The 22,481-nt window shown below is 43.5% G+C and overlaps 1 protein-coding gene and 1 long non-coding RNA gene across 28 annotated transcripts in view; one reads left to right on the top strand and one right to left on the bottom strand.

Annotated features, from left to right (window-relative positions):
- Positions 1-22,481, top strand: part of Dst (dystonin) — a 455,117-nt gene that overhangs the window by 84,821 nt on the left and 347,815 nt on the right. For 20 of the 27 annotated variants that reach the window (XM_063256887.1, XM_063256895.1, XM_063256898.1 and 17 more), the window contains exon 4: positions 10,318-10,525. In XM_063256887.1, coding sequence (XP_063112957.1) covers positions 10,318-10,525 — 208 coding nt within the window. Of the gene's footprint in view, positions 1-10,317; positions 10,526-16,121; positions 16,368-22,481 lie in introns of those variants that run through there. The other 7 variants (XM_063256910.1, XM_063256909.1, XM_063256907.1 and 4 more) reach the window with 3 other exon arrangements.
- Positions 10,536-16,775, bottom strand: LOC134477811 (uncharacterized). The gene is made up of 2 exons (XR_010050016.1): positions 16,307-16,775; positions 10,536-11,798 (listed from the first exon to the last, which is right to left on the bottom strand). It is a non-coding gene; the product is annotated as an uncharacterized LOC134477811 (long non-coding RNA).

Here is a 22,481-nt window from a genome sequence, read left to right as displayed (position 1 = left end):
TAGCCCTTCACAGCAGGCTGGCTCCTTCACCCACCGGTAGGGCTAGGCTCCAGCACTGCATGCAAGGCCCTCCTTGAGCTCAGTCTTCACCTGCTTGCCGGGCTCCTCTGTGGCCCTTGCATTATGTTTTTTAAGCACCTCACATCCTTCCCAGATCTCATTCTGGTACACTAACTGGAGAGATGTTGGTCACAGCATCCCTCCACTACCCCCAGTATCTCCTCGTGGCATCAAGAAGCAAGCAGACAGGTGAGGAAGCAAGCAAGAAAATAGATTCCCTTCTGCCGTGATTCCAAAAGGATTCAAAGTAGTCTTAACATGAAACAATGATGTGAGGGAGGGAGGGGACATAGGAGGAGGTGGCCGCTCTGGTAGTCCTTTTTGTGGTGCATGTGAGAGAGAGAGACAGAGACACACACACAGCATTGCCGTCCTTGTTAACAGAGCTTCAAGGACTGCACATGGTACCAGGCTGCAGAAGCCAAGCTGCCAGGTCTGTGAATTCATTCTTGTCATTCGTCAGGAGCATATTTAAAAGCATTGGGGTTCTCATGAGTATGAGAGCCAGTCACGACCCATCATGTGAGTCTGAATCAGTCCCTAATTTGAGTATAAGGTGTATTCCTTTTCCCCAGCTCCAACCATCCTGACTCTATTACCCCCCTACACATCCCTGGGCCCCCACACCAGTGGGGGTACTGGTAGTGGGGGTACCAGTACCTGTTAGGGCCCTGGGGTCCCATGAGAGGCATGCTGAGGTGTTGGGAGGGGAAGGCACACTTACACCTCCAGCTGGTTTCGCTGATGAGCCCGAGACAGCCTGGGCAGTCACACATCAAGAAATTCCTGCTCCTCCAACCCAGGGATGCCTTTTTTTTTTTTTTTTTTTCTTTACTATGAGAGAGGCCAAACCTGGGCCATTCACACTGAACTACATCCCAGGGCTTTTCTTTCTCTTTTTTTAAATTTAAGAGACAAGATCTTGCTAAGTCACTAAGTTGCCCAAACTGGGCTTGAACTTCTGATTCTCCGGCCTCACCTGCCCCTCTCCCAATGTTAGTATAGCCGTGTGCCACTTTTTGTCTAGAGACCTCTGCCCTTTTGTACAGCTGTAGCCTTGACAGATTTAAGCCTCGTGGAAAAGAAAAACCAAGTGTTTTTTTTTTTTTTTTTGCAGGCTGCTTTGTTTCCTGCTGCCACATGGCTTCCTGTGGGGATAGAGTCAGGGAAGGAATGGCCTGGATTCCTTTAGGAAACAGAAATCTATTGGAAAGACAAAGTGAAACTGACCCAGCCCTTAGTGTAGGTGGAGGGGCTTCAAGGCACATAGCCTTTCTGGGTGGATCTTGGGTACTGTGTGACAGGCAGGCCCACTGTTAGAGCACTGAGGTTGCCCTGGCACTCATTCTGCAGAGGTAGGCTGCTGTGGGATTTGTTTGCCACCTGCCAGGATAAAGCAGCTTGGCTCAGTGGAGTTTCCCATCACATCAGCTCAGAGGCAGTCGCTCCTTGTGCCCAGGCATTGACCCCAGGTAGGGTGGCTTATGGTGGCAGAATTGTTTTCACCTAATGTGCGTGTCACAAGTCTGCTTTCTTCAGAAAGTGGTAGTGGGGGTACCAGTACCTAAAGTTATACAGACTGTTTCAGTGAAATAATAAACATTTTTTAAAAATGAAAAAGCAATTCTTCCATTTAATTTAAGTAGTAAGTGAAATGAGAGAATATGCAAAAACTATTAGCAAAAGCAATTTTCTGCGGTCTCATTGATGAAGACAGGTATCTTTGTGACTTTACTCATTGTTCATACAAAATACCCTACACCCAAAGTTAAAAGAGGGAAAGGTTTATTTAGCACACAGTTTGTAGAGGTTGCAGTCTGGAAGTGCCTGGCTCCAAGGCAGGGTGGCTCATGGTACAAGGACAACAGACAGTTCATGGTGGTAGAAGACAGCAAAAGCAGTGCCAGAGAGCAAGACAAGCCTCTTTCTGTCCCTGATAGTGTATCAGGTCTACTGGGATTAGGGTGGTACCAGTCCAGTCAATGGACTGATGAAACAGTCACCCACCTCTAGTCCCAGCATGGTGTTATGAATCAACCATATACTCTAGATTCAGCCACCTCTGAAATAACCCTATCACCACATGAGGCTTTGGGGGGCATCTAGACACAAACCATAACAACAGGTCATAAAAATGGAAATATAAAGACACAGCCTATTTTATGTTTCAACATGGAAGAAGAAAAAAAAACCAAGGAAAATAAAACAATAAAACCAATCAAAATTAAATCTGTATAAGTGATACAGGACTTCAAAACCTTACAAAATCAGCAGTAGTTACCATAATGTCTTTTATTGTCTTCAAAATAGCTGCAGATACTTTTTGAACCTAGTAAAAGTTGAACAGAACAGAATGGAATAGAAATAATAAAGCCAAAACAGTGAATGTAATAAAGGACTTCAAAACAAGCCATTATTAAATCCAAAATGGCTACTATAAGATTGTCTTGTTATCTTTCAAATAGCTGCTTCTACCATCAGACTTAATGTAATCAAACAAAACAAAAGAGAATAAAACACAACCCAACAAAACAATGAAAATGATATGGTTTCCCGGTTGGGACTACCCCCTGTCCAGGAATGGTGCAGACTCATGAAGAGAGCTTTGGGTGTGGGGGTACTCTGGCAGCAGCTGAGGTGTGTTCTTCTTTACACTAACATTTTTGTCTAAGTTTTTGTTTTTGCCTCCAGTAGTAGGATCAATGAGTTTAAAAGTGAACCCTCAACCCTCAAAGAATGTGCTGGGGGGCGGGGAAGAAAAAACAATGTGCTGGAGTGATATAAAAGCATACAGGAACTTCATGGGTTTTGTTTCCTGAGAGCTGTTTGTAATGTGATCTGGTTTCAGTAACTTGTAGTTTCTGCATTATATCAACTCTTCTGGAGTGACAACTGAGTGACAGTTTTGCCTCAGCTGCAGTCAGTTACCTGTGCTGGATCAAACAAGTATGACGGGTACCATCATCTAATAGCTAAAATGCTTTGTATTTTGGGTATTACTTTAAGCCCTTTTTGTGTGGTACTCTGATGCTATAGCTCTATGTATCAGGTGCTGTTATTTTTGTTTCTCAGATTAGAAAATCAAAATCCAGAGAAGTGAAACAATTTTCCTAAGGCATATAGATTTTACCCAATAGTCATCGTTTGCCCTAACATGCACGTACCTTTAACTCTGTAGATTGCATAGATAGTAGCTGGGGTTTGGTCTCTGAAGGGTCCTTTGTTTATGGTTTCCGGCCTGTATGTGTGATTGTAGCACACATCTCCATATGGCTTGTATCCGGATGTCCCCCTAAAGCATCATGTGCTTTTAGGTGGGACTTCTGGGAAGTGGCTGGATCATAGGTGTCTGATGCTGGATTAGTGTGTGTGATTTTGGGATTAAGGGTGTACAACATTGGATTATTCTACTGACTGGTTTATCACAGTTTGAGGTGTGGATAATGGAAAGACCCAAATAGTTTGTGGCCTGGATGGAATAAAAGGGAAAGTGAGTCTTACTGTCTTCTTACTTGCTCTGGCCTGGACTGTTTCTCCTGTGCCATACCACCCTGCTTTGGAATGTACTGGTTAAGCTGGAGGAAAGAAATCTTGTACAATGTCTTAGAGCTAAGCCAGAATTGTTTAGAAATTTCAGCCATGCTTCTACTAGGGCCAGAGATTAATGTCCAAGAGACATATGCATTCCCATGATAACTGCAGTGTTATTCATGATAGAAATCAATCTAAGTATCCACCAATGGGTGGACAGATAAAGAAATTGTGGGCTTTATGTACAGTGGAAAACTTTTGAACTTGAAGAAGAGAAGGAAAGGAATCTTTGATACTTACTGTGTATCAAAGAGAAGTACTTGATACTTTAAGAGTAGTTTGATACTTAACCTTGTGAGAGAGGCCCCACAGCTAGAGGAAGATGATCTTGGAAAATTTCCATCGCTTTTTTTTTTTTTTTTGTAACAGGGATTGAACTCACGACTTCACACTTGCCAGGCAGGCATTTATGCTGTTGAGCTAATCCCTGGCCCTATGTTGGAAAATACGGCCCACCAGCAAGCTCAGTATCTCCAGAAATACAGCAGCAAGGGGCACTCCAACCAGGGTCTGGTCATTGCACCCTAGAAAGAGTTTGGATTCTGACTCCCAGTATTCCTTCATGCACTGCTGTCCTGGGCTTTCCACCTAAGTAGAAAGGCTCTTCAGCTTCCTTAATTCTTCTGAAGAAAGCCTCCTCCTTTGGCTTAGAACCAAACAGTCACCTTCTAGCCCCTCTCCTGCTACTTCTCCTTCAGTTTGAGCTCTATTCAGGTTCTTCCGACCTTCAGAGTTGTGGACCCTCTAGAAGGGGAGACTGAGAACTGGTTGAGGCCTCATCTACCCTACCCCTCATTACTTTATGGCAGTTTCCAGGTGAGAGAATCAGTAACACCATTTTATTTGATGAAGAAGCTCTTGAATTGTTTTCCTGGTTTACTAAAGCAGGCACAAGATTGCCCAGGTTTGCCTAATCTCATTTTGTCTTCAAAGAGTTAAACTCACTTTTTTATAGTCCCTTAATTGTGTTCTTCTATACCTGTTCATTTGTGGTAGACGTGTTCTTGGAATCTCTAGAATCAGATAATGTACTTTTGCAAAATTTTTAGTGTCTTAAGTAAAAAAATTAGTATGTAAGGTTAGACTTGAGACTTATCATTTACTTTTATGGAATTGTAAGAAGTTAATATTTATACCTAATTAAATGAAATTAGGTGCTCAGTTTTTCTAAATTTTGATCTTTTGTTTATATGAAATGTGAAATTCATCTGATACTGAACGTTGAACTACTTTGTGTTCACTGGTCCACGATTTAAATTAATAATATTCTAAGGAACTTCTTTTGCATTCTAAAATGTGCTTGGGTGGAGGCAAAAAGATTATTTTCTGTGGTGGCTTATTGATGTAGGTTCCTGTTTCTGGTGCTTTCCTGATTACAAAGAAATGGTACAAGAAATTTCTTAAATGGAAAGTATCATTGTGTCCTCACAACCTGAGAATGTTGAATTTGTGAGGGTGGCCTAGACTAAGGAACTCATTAAAAAACTGGAAAAAAAAAATGGGTGTGGTGGCCCATGCCTATAATTCCAGCACTTGAAGGGCAGAGGCAGGAGGGTGAGTTCAAGGCAGTCTGAACTTCAGAGTGAGATTCTGTCTTAAAAAACACAAAAATACTGAAGAAAGAGTTTACTGTGTTTTACTGTGTATTTCCTCTCAATTCTACATTTGGAAAATAATTGAAATGTGCAAAAACTTGGAGTAGTCCAATGAATAGCTTTTATTCTCTGTCTCATTCACTAGTTCTTTTTTATTCAAAATCCCTAAATAAAAAATAAATGTAGACATTGCTTCTTCAGCCTGAATTTTGCATAGCACAGTATCACTGTCACAATTTAGAAAATTATCAATCATTTTCTAATATTATCTACTAAATAACCCATGACCCGTGTTCACATTTTCCAAGCTGTCCCTAAAATGTCTGTGTAGTTAAAAACAAACCAAAAACATTACTTGGAGTTCTTGAATTTGTTAGGTCTCTTTTGTCCTGTAACTGAAACTGGCCTACTGGGGTATGTATGTTTTTATACCACTGCCTTTTGGTGGAGTCTAGGACAGTTGTGTTGTAGGATATCACACAATCAAAATTTGTTCAACTGTTTCCTCCTGTTTTTTTTTTTTTTTTTTGTCTTTTTCCTTTTTACCGGTACCGGGGATTGAACTCATGGCTGCCTGCTTGCAAGGCAGGTGCTTATGCCGCTGAGCTAAATCCCCAGCCCCTCCTCCTGTGTATTTTTTAAAAAATAAATTTCTTGTGAGACATATATGCAGAAATGTGTTTAAATGATGGTGTGTTGGCTTCAGAAAGCTTACCCTCTATCTCTGGGATCCGAAAGTCCAGGCTGTTTTATAAACCCTTAGCACTGCACTTGTTTCCCATTGCCTTCCTGGCATTTTCCTATGGATCACGGTACTCTGGTGGGGCCAAGACCAGTTTAGGCAGTTCCATTGTACTTGTCTCAAGCCCTGCATGAGCTTCAGTTAAAGAAGTTACTGTCTAGTTCCCCTTCTTAAAAATGTTACATTATGTAGTTATACTGGCTATAGGAGATTCGGCTTATTTTTATGCTATATGAATGAATTGGCTATTAGGAAAGTCAGTTTAAAGCTTTCAGTGATCTAATTCAATTGTTAAAACTGCTTTAATCAGGCTGAGGATTTAGCTCAGTGGCATAAGCAACTGTCTTGCAAGCACGCAGTCCTGAGTTCAATCCCTGGTACCAAACAAACTACTTTAATAAGACACAACATAGGAATTTTTAGTTTGTTCCAGCCTAGGTTTTTCTGAGGGGTGGCAGAGATAGCTCATAGTCCTTTATACAAAAAGAGGCCAAATGCTAAAAATACTATGACCTAGGCCAAACACTGCCGCTAATTACCCTTTTCCCTCATTGGTGGAAGAGCTTTTTCCTGTTCTTGCTCTCAGCATGCATTCCAAGTGGGCGGTGACAACTGATGGTGTGAATTGGAGCCTTAGCGTGGGGTCAGAGGTCAGTGGAACCCCATCACATTGGATGTAGAATTCTAGTGTAGCTGCTTATTCCCTTTGTTCAGGAAAGCAATTTCTCTGGATTCCGGTAACTTTGCAGAGGTGTTCATGAGTCTAAACAGTTAAAAACAGTGCCGTATTAATTGCTTCTTCAGAGAACTTTTGGTATTTGGGCATTTCTTTTTGGTAACCTTGTAATGCATTTATTTCAGAGTAAAAATTATAAGAAATAAAAATTTTCATAGTCTTAGTTGTCACCCTGAGATTTTTACGGATTAGTAGCTGACTACACATCGCATGCACACTGTGCAGTGTTTTTGTTTTTGGACTCCTTCTTTAAAAAGGACTATGACTTTGATGAATGTATATCACTAACTTTTTTCTTTGATTACTGGCATGAGTATACTCTAACCCTTTTACTCACCTATTGATGGGCACAGAGATTTGTATTTTGATAGGAACCAATTCTTAGTCAGTGAGAGTAGAACAGGAGAGGAGCCTGTGGCTTTGGGGTCCCGGAAGCCCTCTTCCTTGGCCTTGCATCACAGAGGTCAGGCTCCAGCCTGTTCAGGTAACAAGGCTACTTCTCCCTGAACAAAACGCAACAGTCCCACAGTCTCATAGTGACACTGTGTGTACTGGGCTCTTGGTTCTGCAGATGCCAAGGAGTGAACCAAAGGCAGAAGTTAGGAGTTTTACTGGAAATCAGGAGGAGGTGAAATGGGACTGGATTTCTAGGAGTGGTTTCTTTTTTTTGTCTTTTTCCTTTTCATCGGTACCAGGGATCGAACTCATGACTGCCTCCTTGCAAAGCAGGCAATTATGCCGCTGAGCTAAATCCCCAGGCTAGGAGGGGTTTCTAAGCAGATGGCCTTGTGGCCTCTTGCTTTAGGGCTAATTATAGACAGAGCACAGATATTGCTCAGTCACTCAGTGGTCACCTATCACAGGTGGCTCTGTGGATGTAGTGACCAGTTGGGAACCACACACTGGTTTCCCTTGAAATTGGGACATGTAGTAGGGACTTGAACAAGGGGTGGCCTGCACTCCTTACTTCCCAGGGAAGCTCATTCTTGCTGCAAAGTCCTAGTTCACTGCCTTTTCTTAATTTTTATCAGCTGGTCACCCACGCTAGCTCACACTCTTCCACTCACTGCTGCCTTCCTCATAACTCAATGAATTATTGTCTACCATACTATTCCCTTGAATGTGACGTAATTGGGCAAGTCATTTCAGATCAATAGGATAATAGTTTTATTGGCTCCTTCCACTTCAAAGCAGGTTAAAACCCATTCCCAATTTTCAGTGTTCCAGTGAGCTTAAATTTGTATGATTTACCTTTCATTTAAAAAAGTGATTATGAAATTTTTTTTGTGAGAAAAACTTAATTTTGTAATTGTTAGAGCACTTGAACCATGCTAGAGTGCTCTAACCATGTAATTGTTAGGCAGAATCTTTACTATGAAAAATTTCTGTAATTTCCCTCAGTTTGCATAGGTGTGTGGCCTGTATTTTTCTGTGATATATTGCTGAAAGAGGTGTTGCTAATTGTCTTCTTTCTTTTCTCTTATCTGTGTACGATGACAGGACCAGATTGGAGGCTGAATCCATCAACACCCTTGGGTCTGGGGTAGTGGTCCCTCCCATCTGGCTACTTGTGATTAATAGTGTTTATGTCATGGCATAAGTTACATTTTGTCGTTCACTCAGCTGAGACTCTGGCCATTAAAAATTTTTTTCTGTAAAGATAAACAATCAAATTACTGTAGTCACTAAAATTGTGCAGACAAGAAGAAATACAATCTCACAGATAAAGGGTGACCTTAGCTAAGGACAGGTAGGAAGCCATTTTAAGACTGACAAGAGGCAACCAGAGAAACACAATAGCCTTTTAAAAGTCTTTAAGAACCTCACCCTTCCCTGCAGATCCTGCCAGCAATAAAACCTCAGACAGTGTAAGGTGAATTTTCAGAAAATCATGGAAAATAAATTGGATTGATACTAGCAGGCCATCACTGACTTAATGCCACTCGCAATTTTCTGTGGACTGCCGTCACGGTACACACACACACACACACACACACACACACAGTTAATTTTACTTACTTCTCTGCCTCAAGTTTGTCTAATGCCTTATTGTCACTAGAATCTAAATAATTAGATTTTGTGCACAAAATCTAAATACCTTTATTCATTTAGCCAAGGTGATAAAAGTTCTTGTAAAATAATAGGAAGAGTGGGGGGGGGCACGGAGGGGCAGGGAGGAGCCTCGCACTAAAGACCCCTGTTAGACATCTCACTTTGTGGGAAGGAGCTTGTGAACTTTCGAAATGATGGTATTGGCCGTGTTTTAGCTACACACACATTCGCGTGGGTTGCGGTGTGGCCAGTGGTCCTGATTCATTTCCAAGTACACGGGTGATTTGGGACGTTGTCTGCACAACCTGTTTGTGTTGCTGTGGCTGCTGTTTTTGGGATTCCCCTCCAACATGCCTTGCTGGCTGATTTCTGCCTGCAGCCTGCTTCTTAGGAATCCTTGGCTGCAACTTACATTTCAGGAATTCCAGCTGCACCAGTTTCACATCATTCCTGTGAGCCTCAGCAAAGAGGAACAGGAAGGAAGAGGTTTCCCTTTGGTACTTCATTTATAACTCTTCACAGCCTAGATACACAGCATCTTGGCTTCCTTAGTAAGCCAGCCCCTGGCTCTTTAAATAGGCACAGCCCAGCCTAGTGGGAAGAATAAGGTCTGGGGCCTTTCTCTTCAGTGGGAGATAAAACCCTTTATGCAAGACGTGATCCTGCAGATGGGCTGCTGTCCGCTCTGGGAGGAGTAACCTTGAGGCAAAGTGCTTCCGTAACAACAGTGAGTTTCTTGTTTCTCTGTGCAATGACCAGGGAGCAGAGAAGTCCAGTGTCATGTCACCGCTTGCATCCTTCTCATTTACATTATTGGCAGCTGTTGGGTTGCTCCAAGTTTAAATTACCTCAAGAACTCTAAACTTGAGTTCAGATGTTTGTTTATTGGCACTGCTTCAGGCTTCTGAAAACAGGCTTTTGTACTCTCCCGGTTTTAAGAAAAGGCTCTTCTCAGAATCAGCCCTCCCTCCCTCTCTGCTCCTTTCTGGGAACCTGCCTAAGCCTCGGGAAGAAAATTAAATAAAGAAGACACAGGACTCCTGGCTGGTGAGGGGGCTACTGGAGACGGGAAGGAGTGGGGACTCACATCCTGTGTTTGTGCTTTGTTTTGAAACTTGGAGTTGGTTGAGTTGATGCATTAACCAGCAGTCTAGGCACGGGAAATGTTTCTCCTGTCCTGGTGGGGGAGCCAGACGCTCTAGATTTGGTACAGGAAGGCTGTTGATTCTGGCTTTATTGTTGGGCCCGTCATTTGTGAGCTGGTGGCAGGACCGAAGGCCACACGCTTCTTACGTGCAAATCTTCATGCGTTAGAACTGTCTGGATATTGTTTGTACTGTCGGAGACTTGGCCGAGAAGAGATGGTGAGGGCTGGGTTTCATTTTATGTTTGTTTGTGTGCTATTCCCCAGTCTCTGAGGATGGTACAGACCCCATTCTGAGGTGCTCAGCAGTGTGAGCAGGCGGGCGGCAGCTGTGTAAATCTGTGAGCGTCTGTGAGCATTCTGCCTTTAATGCTTTCTTCTGTGTCATCCTCTGTAGAGTTCTGGGAACGCATCCTATCGCTGCTCCATGTCTTCCTCTGCGGATTTTTCTGATGAGGATGATTTCAGCCAGAAATCTGGCTCAGCATCTCCAGCTCCTGGAGACACCCTGCCTTGGAATTTGCCTAAACATGAGCGATCCAAAAGAAAGATTCAGGGGGGCTCTGTGCTGGACCCTGCCGAGAGGGCGGTGCTCAGGATAGCAGGTAAGTGCAATTGGGGAGGGGATGAAGTGGGGACCACAGTCGTGGAAATCCACTTCTGTATTTTCTGAGGCCTTTTGGTGGGCAGTTTCCCTAGGTGGAGATTTGTCCTCCAGGTGGGGGGAGGAAGATGACTATGTTTACTTCTGTCTCCTTTTACCGCTAGAGCAGTTTCCTTGCTGGTGACTAAGCTGTTTGGCTCTGTTTTCTGGTTGGATAAATTGATATATTTAAAATTTGTGGAACTATTTAGAAACACTTATTTACATGCACAGCTACTGGAGAGCACTAACCTAGTGATTCCTCCAGTATTTGTTGGAAGCCAAGAGAAAGCAGCTTCCTTTTCATTTTTGTTTAGGGCATGGAGCTGCACAAGTTTACCTTGAATAAATACATGGTGTTTGGTACACGGGATTGCATCATAGAGTCCAGCAGCTTGGTCTCTCTTTTGTAATGTACATCTCTGCTGGCATCATCTGTCCAACGGCCTGTGAGGGTTTACCATTGTGCATTCCTGATTAATTAATGCATGGGAGGGCCCAGAGCTTCTGTTCTGTTACCCGGTATCCCCTTGCATTGGCTGTAAAAGCCTAACCAGAAGTGTTGGCTTGTTTTACCCAGATGAAAGCTGAGAACACTGTGGAACTCAGCCCTTTAACCCTGCAGTGCCTGTGGGGTCCTCTTTCCTCTATCCCCACCACAGTTTATTTCCCTCCTGGAAATGGTAACAGGGCTGATGGATTAGGCCCTTAGAGATTCTCTTGCGAAGGGCCAGAGCAGTGGGTGTTTTTAGTTTGTTTCTGCAGTCAGAGGTCTGGACCTCCTCCCCTCTCCAGTCCCTACTCTAACTCCTGTCTCAGTTTCTTTTGCTTCCCTCAATAATGCAGAGTTGAGGCTTTTTCTTCCTCCAAGGGGCACTGGAGGGCACCAGCCTAAATTACAGCCACCCTGGCTGTGAACAACCCCCTTAAAATTCCCCTAGAGGGATTTGTGATTTACAGAAAAACAAACAGCCAGTCATCCTCTAGACTGGGTTTCTGGGCAACAGCCTTGAGCTTCTTCAGGCTTCTGCTGTGAGATGCTGGCTGGCCTCTGGGTCTTTGAAGAGGTGGGTGGAGCAGGAAGGAGGAGGAGGGGTTGCAGTCCGCTTGGGAGCCCGCAGAGCAGCAGAGGTGGATTTGGCCCTGGCTCCCATACTCCTGCCCTCCTTGGGTCCCCAAAGTGCTGAGTCACTCAGGCGTGCCTCCTTGTCTGTTGAAAGGGAGAGCTGGTGACACTGGAAAGAGAACGGGGCTTCAGGGAGGGTGGCAAGGTGGCCGTCAGAGCAGGGCGCCTGTCCTGTGTGCTCCCCAATGGAAGGCGATTGTTTGGGTGGGTGTTTGTTAGGGGGGATGAGATTATAACAGTCAGGGAAGACCCCCCTGCCTATGTTGGGAGAGGTTGGCATTAACCATCATTGTCCACAGTAGGTGGGAAGGAATTGAAGAAGTGGGGTCTAAGGAGGTGTTGATGAGGGGCAGGGCACATGCAGTAGCAGGCTGAGCTCCTGTGGGCAGAGGCTGAAGGAGCATGTACATGGAGATGGTGGAGTATCTGTGAAGTGGCTGAGACCTCAGGATGGTCTACAGCATCACTGTGCTTCTGTGGTTGAACCCAGGGCTTTCACAATGGGCTATATCCCCAGCTGTTCTAGTTTTTATTTTGAGATTCGTGTTGCTAAGTGCAGAGTTGTCCAGGTTTGCCTTCAATTTATGACCCTCCTGCCTCTTCTTTCCTGCTGGGTTCACAGGTGCAAGCTGCCACAACTGGCTAAAGTTACCTGCCTACTTTTAAACTTACAGTAAGTCTTCAAAAATAGAGCAAAACAAGACGAACAGCAAACAATGTAGAATCTCATGGTTTTATGTTGGCAAATTGGGTGTTGCAGTCATAAAAAAATAATCATACTTGGGAGCCAGTCCACAGATAGCCATCTAATTTATAACATGACTAAATTATGAGTTTCAGACTTATCATGAAGTAAGTTGGCCAATGATCACCCCAAGTGGTGATGAGGTATAGTTTATTTAAGGGACTCTGGTGTGATGGAAATTTGAAAACACATCACTAATAATTCCATTTCTAATCTCATACATTTTCACATATTTCTTGAAACTTACTGCCTCTTTGAAATTTATTCCTTGGAAGACCGGAAGTGATATTCAGAAATGGTGTGATGGTATTCATTACTAATAAAAAGGAGGAAGTTTAATGTTTTTGTTTTTGACATCATCAAAGTAGAATTGATTGTGAAAGTATCTACTGAATCAAAAAGCCAATATGATCTGTAGGGTACTTTAGTTATTTTTTTCTCTTGCTGTTGAGAAAAAATACTTGACACTCAAAGTTAGGGAAAGGAAGGTATGTTTTACAGATTGGAGGTTTAGTCCTTATTCAGTTGGCTCCAAGTGGCAAGATGGCATGTGGTGGTGGTGGTGGGGCAGCAGTTATGGCAGCCGCAAACAGGAAGAGTGAACCTGGCAAAAAGAGAGGCATGCCTTCATCCTGCAGTTATGCTATGCTGGGTGGATGTAGCACTCACCACCAATCCAAGCACTAGACAACAAATGGTAGATTTGGCTGCATCCATGATTGCATGGGACTGGGGCAGGGGCATCTGAACATAAACCATAACAGTACTTTAATTTATCCACATTTAACAAAGACTTAGTCTCTGCAATAGAATGAGGAACAGCACACAGGTCTGCCTTTAAAAAGGCATAGCTATGATGATAAGGGATGTGCTGTTAGATAACTACAGCTTGGTTCCAGAGATAAATTGTAATAGATAAGTACCTACTTAGTATTAAAAGAACCCAGGAGAGAGTCCCATTAACTTGGAGAGAGATGGGAGGCATGGGAGGTTCCTGGAAGGCTTTTGAGAGGAAGTACCACTTGAGATGTAGAGTATGATGGAAAAGGGAAGCAGAACACCTGGTACTTCAAAGGTTTGGCACTCTATGGACAGAGCTAGGAAACTATGAGTCCTGTGTGGAATTGGGGAAGGATGGCAGCAGCTAGGAGCCTGAGCACAATCCTGAGGACTGGGACTGTTTTGCGGTGAGGCATGGAACTTCTGAAGGATTAAGATTCCAAGTCTTGCACCTGTAAGGTGAGGTCTCTCCTGCTGGGTAACCCAGTCCTATATTACAGTTTTACAAGTGTACATTTATTGTAGTCTCATCACATTAAATTTGAGGGCATAGTATATTTACTTCCTATCAATCAGGGCCAGTGTGAGAGTATGCTGACAAGATGTAAGAAAGTCTATTTTATAACACCCATTATGCACATGCCTTTTGTCTTGGTTACTTTTCTCTTGTTGCTGAGACAAAATACCTCATGCCCAAAATTAGGGAAGGGAAGGTTTATTGCCAAAGTTAGGGAAGGGAAGGTTTATTTATCTTACATTTTTGGAGATTGCATTCCATACTCAGCTGGCTCCTAGGCAGGGTGATATGGCAGAGGGGCAGCTGTTCATGGCTGGTGCAAACAGCAAGAGCCAAAAGGGCAAAAGAGGAAAAAAACGTGCCTTCTTCCCTCCCTTGTATCATATGCCAGCTCCACCCCTGGATGGATACAGCATTCACACTGCCAATCCCAGTGCTCGACAACAAACCAATCACAAACACTAGATTTAGCTCCATGACTGCATGAGGCTTGGTAGGGAGGATCTGAACAAAACTATAACACCTTTTTTATATGAAGAATAATCTTTTTTTTTTTTTTTTTACCTTCAGGGTCCTTTAAGTTGGGTTTTTAATTCATAAAGTACCTGTTAAAAGTACATGGCTTGTTAGCGATGATGCTATTTTAAATAACTTTTGAATGTAAAATTTGAATGGTCAAAGCAGAGACTTTAAACTTAGGCAGTCTTGGATTTTAAATCTTCTTCTGCTACTAACTATTGTGTTTACTTGCTTAAACGATTTACAGAACTTTTCTCAACCCCAGCTGATCCAAGGGCCTTCCCTGATAAGTAAGCACTGAGTGTGGAGTGTTTTGCAGAGTGCTTGGCACATGGAACGCACTTGCTTTATATGGTAGCACATTGATGATCAGCTGCCCTTCTGAATGTTGTGTTTTCTCATTTAGGTCTGTCAAAAACACTATAAAGTAGGAACTGTGGTTTTCTCCATTATTCAGTTTAGAAATTTGTTGAGATGAGGAGAAACATCCAAGGTCATAGGGCAAGACTGAATTCAGGCAATCTGGGCTCAAGAGACAAAGCTCTTTCCTGCTGAGCTTGTGCTGATCCCAGTGGGACACGCCATTATTCCAGGGTATCGACCCAGCAGGCCCATTCCAAGAGTGCTTGGGGCAAAAGCTTTTACAGACAGGTTCTGTTCATTTGATGGGCTCTCTAAATGGACAGTAAAAATAAGCAAATGTTCATGGCTATATTGGTAAAACTGATCGCTCCTGGATATCAGTCTCCGATGAAAACTTAGATTTAGGCCCTCAAAATGACTGCTCCTCAGGAGGAAGACAGGCTAGCAAGAGCTGTGTCTTTCTTTGTGTGGTCTCTAAACAGAGTGCCTCCTGGGATCTGATTGCTAACCCTTTCATCTCAAGTGTCCACGGAAACCTGCTTGTTTCTTAAGGAACCAGTATGTACCTGAGTGTCAGCTGCATTGCGTTATGTGCACGCACCAGGAATTTTAGAAGTTTGCTGGGAGGAGGGATCAAACTCAGGTTATAAACCGTTTGTCAGGAGAGAAAACATGCATTCTTGCTTCATCTTGAGAAATAAAAGCAGGCCAATTAGAGTTAGGTGTACTAAGTGAAGTGTATTTTTTTTCCAAGAGCATACAGTTTTTGTTCATCATCATCTCAAGAGTTAAGGGAACATTGTCCCGATTTCACAACACCCAACAGCAAAATAGAAGGTAAGAACCGTTAAGGGCAAAGCATTAGTCTGGGTGAAAGTGGGAAGGAAGATTTGGACAAGAGGTGAAGTTGACATGGTCAGGATGGCTAGCAACAAGCAGATTTACAACACTGAAATGGGGTCTAATGAGTGCCTTAGACAGGAGGCCTACAGGCTGTATCCGGGAAAGACGGCTGCAGGAAGGGACCGTGCCCTTGCCAGGAGGTCCTGAGGACTCAGAGCTGCATCCAGGCAGCCTGGTCATGTGCATGTCCTCAGAGGGGTGTCCCCCACCGCTTCAGGAGAGGACTCAGTGAAATCAGGGGGCCATGGCTCTGAGGCCTGCACACTGAAGATGGAGGAGGACGGCTCCGGCAAGGGCGAGGGCGCTGTGCAGACCTAGCCTAGCCGAGCCGAGCTGCCCCGGACTGAGCTGAGCTTCCCCGGACGCCGCCCTGGCCCTCTTGTGCGCTGCAGCTGCCCTGCACCTGTTGTGGTCCCAGGGCCCGCCAGCCTGCGTGGGGCGGGGCCGGCCGCTGGGAGGGGCGAGCTCGGGTGGGCTGACCATGCCCTGCTGCCCTCCTTCCCCTCCCTCCTTCCCTTCCCTCCCTCCCTCCCTCCTTCCCTCCTGCTCCCTCCCCTCCCCTTTCCCTCCCTCCCCCACTGCGCGGCCCTGCAACCGCTGCAGATGCGCGGCGGCACCGCGGGCGGAGGACGCAGCGCGCCGGGGATCCGGCACCGCGGCCGTCCCGGCCCAGAGCAGGCGCCCCTGGCGGGGTCCCCGCGCCCCCAGCTGGCCGAGGTCCGCCCGCTGCGCCCGGACGTCTCCCCTGGGGCGGCCCGGGATGGCCGGGCACCTGTGCCCTGCCGCGTACCTGTGCGCGGAGGAGCAGGAGTACCTCCAGGCCTACGAGGACGTGCTGGAGCGGTACCGAGGTGGGTGCTGGCGCAGAGGACGGCGCTGGGCGGCGGCGGAGGCCGGCCTGAGCTGCCGCCGCCTTTGTGCCGCCCTCGGCCTCCAGCCGGGCGGCTGCGATGCTCTGTGGGCCTCCCGGAGGGCGTGGAGAGATTCGGTGCTCACAAATACGCGAACCCTTTCACTGCTGAGAGCAGCATAAATCACGTTTCCCTTTTCTTATTTGAAAAAAAAAGGTGGTGCTCTGTGACTTGACTTAGTGTATGGCAAAAATCACTTGATAGCATGATGGATGTAAGGCTTGTCAGTGAGGTTTTGAAGATTTAAATGTGGAGAAGGGTATTTTGAAATGTTTTTAGGTCTGTCACTTATGTTCAGACAGTCTGTGCCAACCTGATAAATGCTGATGTTTTAGCATCGTGTTTTCTTCACAGTTGAAGGCAGAGAAGGACTGGAGCCTTTCTTATGTCACGGAATGTGCTTTTAGGCGTGTACGAATGGATCAGCTGCTTATTGTGGCCCCTACAGCGCTCCACACCCAACTGTGGCTCACAAATGCATATGTGAATAGCAGATAACCGTCTGTTCCATAGGTTGGAATAGCCTCAGATAGGTTTGTATCTTTGAATTACTTCTTTGGACTTACTCAGTTTCTGCAGATTGAGTGGGATTATATGATTAAACTGCATGTAGTCTTCTATTAGTAAAAAGTAGAAATGGAAACTCCCAAACTGAATACCAAAATTTCAAATCCCCACATCTACGTACTTTCTAGATTGTATTTTGTAACTGAGATCTTGGCGGTATCTGTAGAGCATTGTAAACAGCACAGCTGGAATCTATATGTGCCACGGCGTGGTTGGGTTTACTACTGTAAAGCAAGTGCAGTGGTGTTTTTGGCTAAACTACATTAATAATGTGTGTGATGTGTACACTTGTATTTACCTTTGTCTTTCTGTTTAAAATAAGGTTCTTAATCATTTGTCTGTGGGATTTCAAAGATGAGGAATATTGCATTGTAGACTGGTAAACCTTAAGCCTTATTGGAGATACCTGTAACCTATAAAGTCAGAATGAAGAAACTCTCAACGTTCTACAATGTAAATATTTTGTATTTTTGAAAAAGTTATGGCTGCGCTAGTTTTTGTCGCATCCAGTTGTACACCAGTGGTGATATGATTCCAAGTGACCTGCCTTGAGGAAGCAGACATGATTTAGATACTTGTCTGTATTTGCCTTCATAAATAAAACTAAAGATTGGAAAGCTGTTGTACTTCTCACCGTACTTCATTTTAATCTTAACCTTGCAATCTATGTTGCATTCAACCATGTGGCTCTTCAAACATTTCTCCCAAGATTTGACTGAAAAACTGAGGGGTATGTCTCATTTTCCTTATGGTTTTAAAATGTTTAGGTCATTGATTTGTCTTTGGCTTTGTATATGTTCCATATTTCATTTAGTCTTGGAAAGGAAAGTAAGCATGTCGGCCAGTATATTCCATGAAAAGCTAGAGACCTGGAAAACTCATTGTTTCCCGATGTGTTTGAAAGCCAGTTATGATTTCCCATCATATCGGATATGATGATTTCACTGTAGTGCTTACCCTGGTGACTTGCTTTTGGGGGCTGATCTAATCAGAAAAGAATGGTAGGCTTTGAATAGGCAGTGTCAGTTCACTAAACTTTCAAAGGACAGTGGCTTATTTTCTGAAATCATGCATTGCTCACATTTTATGTTCCCATTTGAACTTAAGAGAGGTTATTTTGATTTTTACATCTTACAGAGTTCCTTGGTTACAGATGCATTTGCATTCATCCATCCATCCAACCAGTTACCTGGTTGCCAAGTTATCGTGTGGCCTGGCTGTTGAACAGTGTAAGAGGTAGAGTCAGCTGGAGCAAATTCAAAATCTGCCTGTGATCCAAAAAGTAAAATTACAGTAATCTACAGTGTTAGGAACTTGGAATATTAAATATGGAAGTTCAGAGTTAGGCCTAGTCCTCTGCCTAATTCTTGGAAGGACTTCAAACCGGGCCCTCTGGAGAAATACAGGAGTAGTGGTGAGTGAGCCCTAATTATTCACGGTGTGGTCTATCCTTGTGTCTTGCTTTGGTCTTTTACTTCTAAGGGAAAATAAGCAACTGCTTGGTGAATTGGAATCACACAGAAGGGTGTGGCATTCTGATTTGTACTATAATCCTGTTACTCATAAAATACAGTCATAGTCAAAATATTCAGGATCATTTGATGTAAAAGAAACCATCATTAGCTGATATGAGCCAGAATTATAAGGGTACTTATCTTTAATAAAGCATAATTGTTATTGTTTATGCTAGGAAACTGTCCATGGAAGTTGCTATGTTCCTATAGCAAATTGTGTGGTGTGTTTCCTATGTGTAGAAAATGTTTAGTAGCTTAGCATAAAATACAGAGTGGCCTCTCCTTTATTGTAAATGATTAAACTAATTAACTGTCACTTTAGTGACAGCACTGAGATTCTGCTGTTTGTCATCAAAGGATTCTGTTTTCCCAACATGCTTTCTGCTATGTTGAGTGAGAAAATGAGACAATTCATGTGAACTCAGTAGATTGTATACTTAAAAAATCTTAAGTAATTTTGGTCCAGTAAAATGGTTATTTTTTGTTGATCTGCCAATTCACTGTCCCTGGACCACTGTAGTGAAAGTATTCCATTATCATTCTCTGTGAAAACAGAATGGACAGTTTATAACTTATCTATAAAATCACTGAAAAATAAAACAACTCTTACTATTTAGACACTAGGCAGAGTTTCTCACAAATATTTTAGTAATTGCTTATCTGAATGGCAACAGAAGGAACTCCTGAAGTTTTCATTTTCAGTTCCATTTTATGGCCTACGTAGATAGGTAGATGATTGGTAATAATGCTTTTACTCTGTGAATCTTTGTGGCTTTCTTGGAGTGGAAGGATTTTAGGACATCTTTCTCCTACAGTCTGTAACAATCTTTCTTAGTGGTTTTCAGGATTCTACAAACTCTGATTTCAGATATCAAGTGTTAGCTCTGTTCATGGCTTACAGTTATGTAACAAGTGCACTTCCTGCTGCATCATGGAGCATGCGGTATCACTGCTAGTTACACCAGCATTCGCCTAGGCTCTCGCTTGCTTCTAAAAAAATAGGTTTGATCTCTGGAGTGTTCTTGAGACTGGTTTGGCTGTTTCTCAGAGAAAATAGATAGTAGTGCCTAACCAAATACATGTTTTCTTTTTCTCAGTTATGAGAGGTTCAAGGCAGTCAGGCCCGGGCTGTGGAATTCTTCCCTTTGTGGAAGGGACCTAGGTGCCTCTATTTCTGCCTGGCCACTTACAGTGTGTTGTGCCGTCATTTTATGATCACGTGATGGCAGCGCCTCTTCCAGACTTGGTGTCTCAGTTCCACATGAGGACTGTGCCAGGGGCCACTCCTACCCAGATAGGAAATGCAGATTTTTTTGTTTCACTGTTTGTTTAATTTGTTACACAGATTAATGGATGTTGTTTTGTCAGGTTCTTACATACACATAATGTGCTTATCCTCTGAGCCCAGTTGTGATTGAACAAAACCAGTTGTGTTCGTACAAAATAAGGAAAGAATGGCTGCTGGCTTTGTGACCAGTGGTGTCTGGCACCAGAGGATAAAGTGTCTGTGCCGAAATTGGAAACACGAAGTGTAGACACATGCTAGCAACCATAACACCATGCGTTTGACGCCACTGGAGTTGGAGGGATTTCCAGATGACACAGTGGAGTATTTTATGACTTTGCACATGAATTTCAATGATTCCCACCACATAATGAGGATTCGAGGTGACCAAAGAACAAACTTACTGCCTCACACCCAGCCCAAAGGAGCACATGTCAGTTCAGGAAGGTGAGCAGTTAGATGCTGTCATTCACTTGAACTCTGAACTTAAGATACCATCCTGCTGTGCACTCAGTCCCTTGTTCTACAAGTGTAGTTACCTCAAAATTTATTTAGTTGGATGCTTCATGCTTAAAATTTTTAGGCTTCTTTTACCCTTAGTTTTGGGCAGCTTGGAGATGCTTAGTTTTGGCTGGACAGTTTTAGGTAATATAGGTGAGGGGAAGTGTTGGGAACAGTGTATTGTTTTGCTGTTACTTGGTAGTCAGGCAGTGGTGCAGTCTTGCCTCCCCGGAGTGTGGCTCTATGGGAACTGGTGTTTTTAACCAGAGTGACATGACAGCAGTGGGTGCAGAGCACATGTGAGGCTGCCAGGCATGGAAAGGTAGAACATCCAGCCCGGTGCCAGCCAGCCTCTCATTCAGCTGCAGCAAGCATGCCATAGGCTCACCATCGACTCTCTGGGCATTGTTTTAGTTCCATTGCCAAAAATGAAAATGTAGAAGCAATACCGTATCATTTCTCTAAACCAAATAATCAGATTGAAGGTGGGAAAGTGATTTGTACTGTAGAATGTTTATTATTTCTTATTAATTAAAAAGAAACCAAGTTGCTTCTGTTTACATGCATGGGCTTTTCTTGTTAGAATGGTTTGAGGGAAAAACAAGAAGGACCTCTGTTTTCAATATCTCAGTTTTTAGTAATTTTATGATTACATTTTCCCTATGTAATTGTTTCTGTAAGTGAGGAAATAAGCTGCTCTCCACCTCCTCCTCCTCCTTTGGCTTATCCTTTATGCAATTTTTGTTTGTTCTTTGTTTTTTCTTTTTGGTGTTTCCAGGGATTGAACCATGGCCTTTGTACTGAGTAACATCCCCAGCCCCATTTTATTTTTTATTTTCAGACAGGATTTTGCTGTCACTGAGTTGTCCAGACTGAGCATGAATTCGTAGTCTTCCTGCCTCAGCCTCCCAGAGTGCTGGGATTAGAGGTGTGTGGCACCATGCTCAACTTTTAATGCAATTTTATTGCATTAAAATTCTAACTGCATTATGCATTAAATTCTAACTTTCATGTGTCCACAGGAGGAAGCAAATTAGTCTGCCTAAATTGGATGCTGGAGGAAACCTTTGTTTTTAGATATTATTTGGTGATGAGATGAAGGATATCAGAGAGGAAAAAGAGGTGAGCTTAGTCTTCCTGTCCTCCTCAGTGCAGGCAGGAGTTCCTTTTCAGTGTGTGACAGAGGTGCATAGTGGGCTTGAAGGGTGTCATTGGAGAGTGGCTGTGAAGGGCGGTGACTGTGAAAGGGGTCTCTAATGCCATGCCTGGGACCCAGTTTGGGCTTCATGCCAGAGGGAGGAAGGGAGGAATCCCTGGTGCTGCCTGGCATGGTACCTGGCAGCTGAGCAGAGGTGAAGACTCAGGAGGCCATGACGCGGTGCTAACAATGTCTAAACAGTTTCTAAACAAAGCGCCTACATTTCTGGTTTTTGTGATGCTCTGTACAACTTACTGCCATTTTACAAATGAGGTTTCGAGTCTCAGAGACTTGTCCTGCAATCATGCTGGTAGCAATGACATCTGCACACAGGTGTGTATTTGACCATATGCTGTGTATTTTTGTTTGGCTGTCATTATATTGACTGGGAAATATTGCAGAAATACTTCTGAAGAGAATATTTTTATTAAGAATTGATGGTGAGCGGCTGGGGATTTAGCTCAGCGGCATAAGCACCTGCCTTGCAAGCAGGCGGTCGTGAGTTCGATCCCCGGTACCGATAAAAATGAAAAAGAAAAAAAAAAAAAGAATTGATGGTGACTAAAACTAGAATTTGCTGAGGTACGTTAAGTAGAAACATCAAATGAAAATGAATAGTTTTAGAATTCATAGAGATTTAGTTTAGTTCAAATATTAAATAGATTTTGGACCTTGTACTGTTTTATATTAGTTGGCTTTTTTTTTGTCTTTTTCGTTTTTATCGGTACCAGGGATCAAACTCAAGACTGCCTGCTTGCAAGGCAGGTCCTTATGCTGCTGAGCTAAATCCCCAGCATTCTAAATATTGAATACTGATGAAAGAAGAACAATTTTTAAAAAATCCATTTTATTTCACAGAGAAAAATAAAGAAAAACAAAATTCCAAAAACATCAATTAAGGGGTAACAGTGGTACATACATTGCGCATTGTCACCTCCAAATCATTCACTCAAAGCACAAGACATCTGCACTCACTTTTCTGAAAGAAA

This window comes from Cavia porcellus, unplaced genomic scaffold (assembly GCF_034190915.1).
Source record: "Cavia porcellus strain 051 isolate PalLab524CR breed Dunkin Hartley unplaced genomic scaffold, mCavPor4.1 scaffold_10, whole genome shotgun sequence".
Lineage (NCBI taxonomy): Eukaryota > Metazoa > Chordata > Mammalia > Rodentia > Caviidae > Cavia > Cavia porcellus.
The sequence above is the reverse complement of the archived record's forward strand: the minus strand, read 5'-3'. Positions and strand labels throughout refer to the sequence as shown.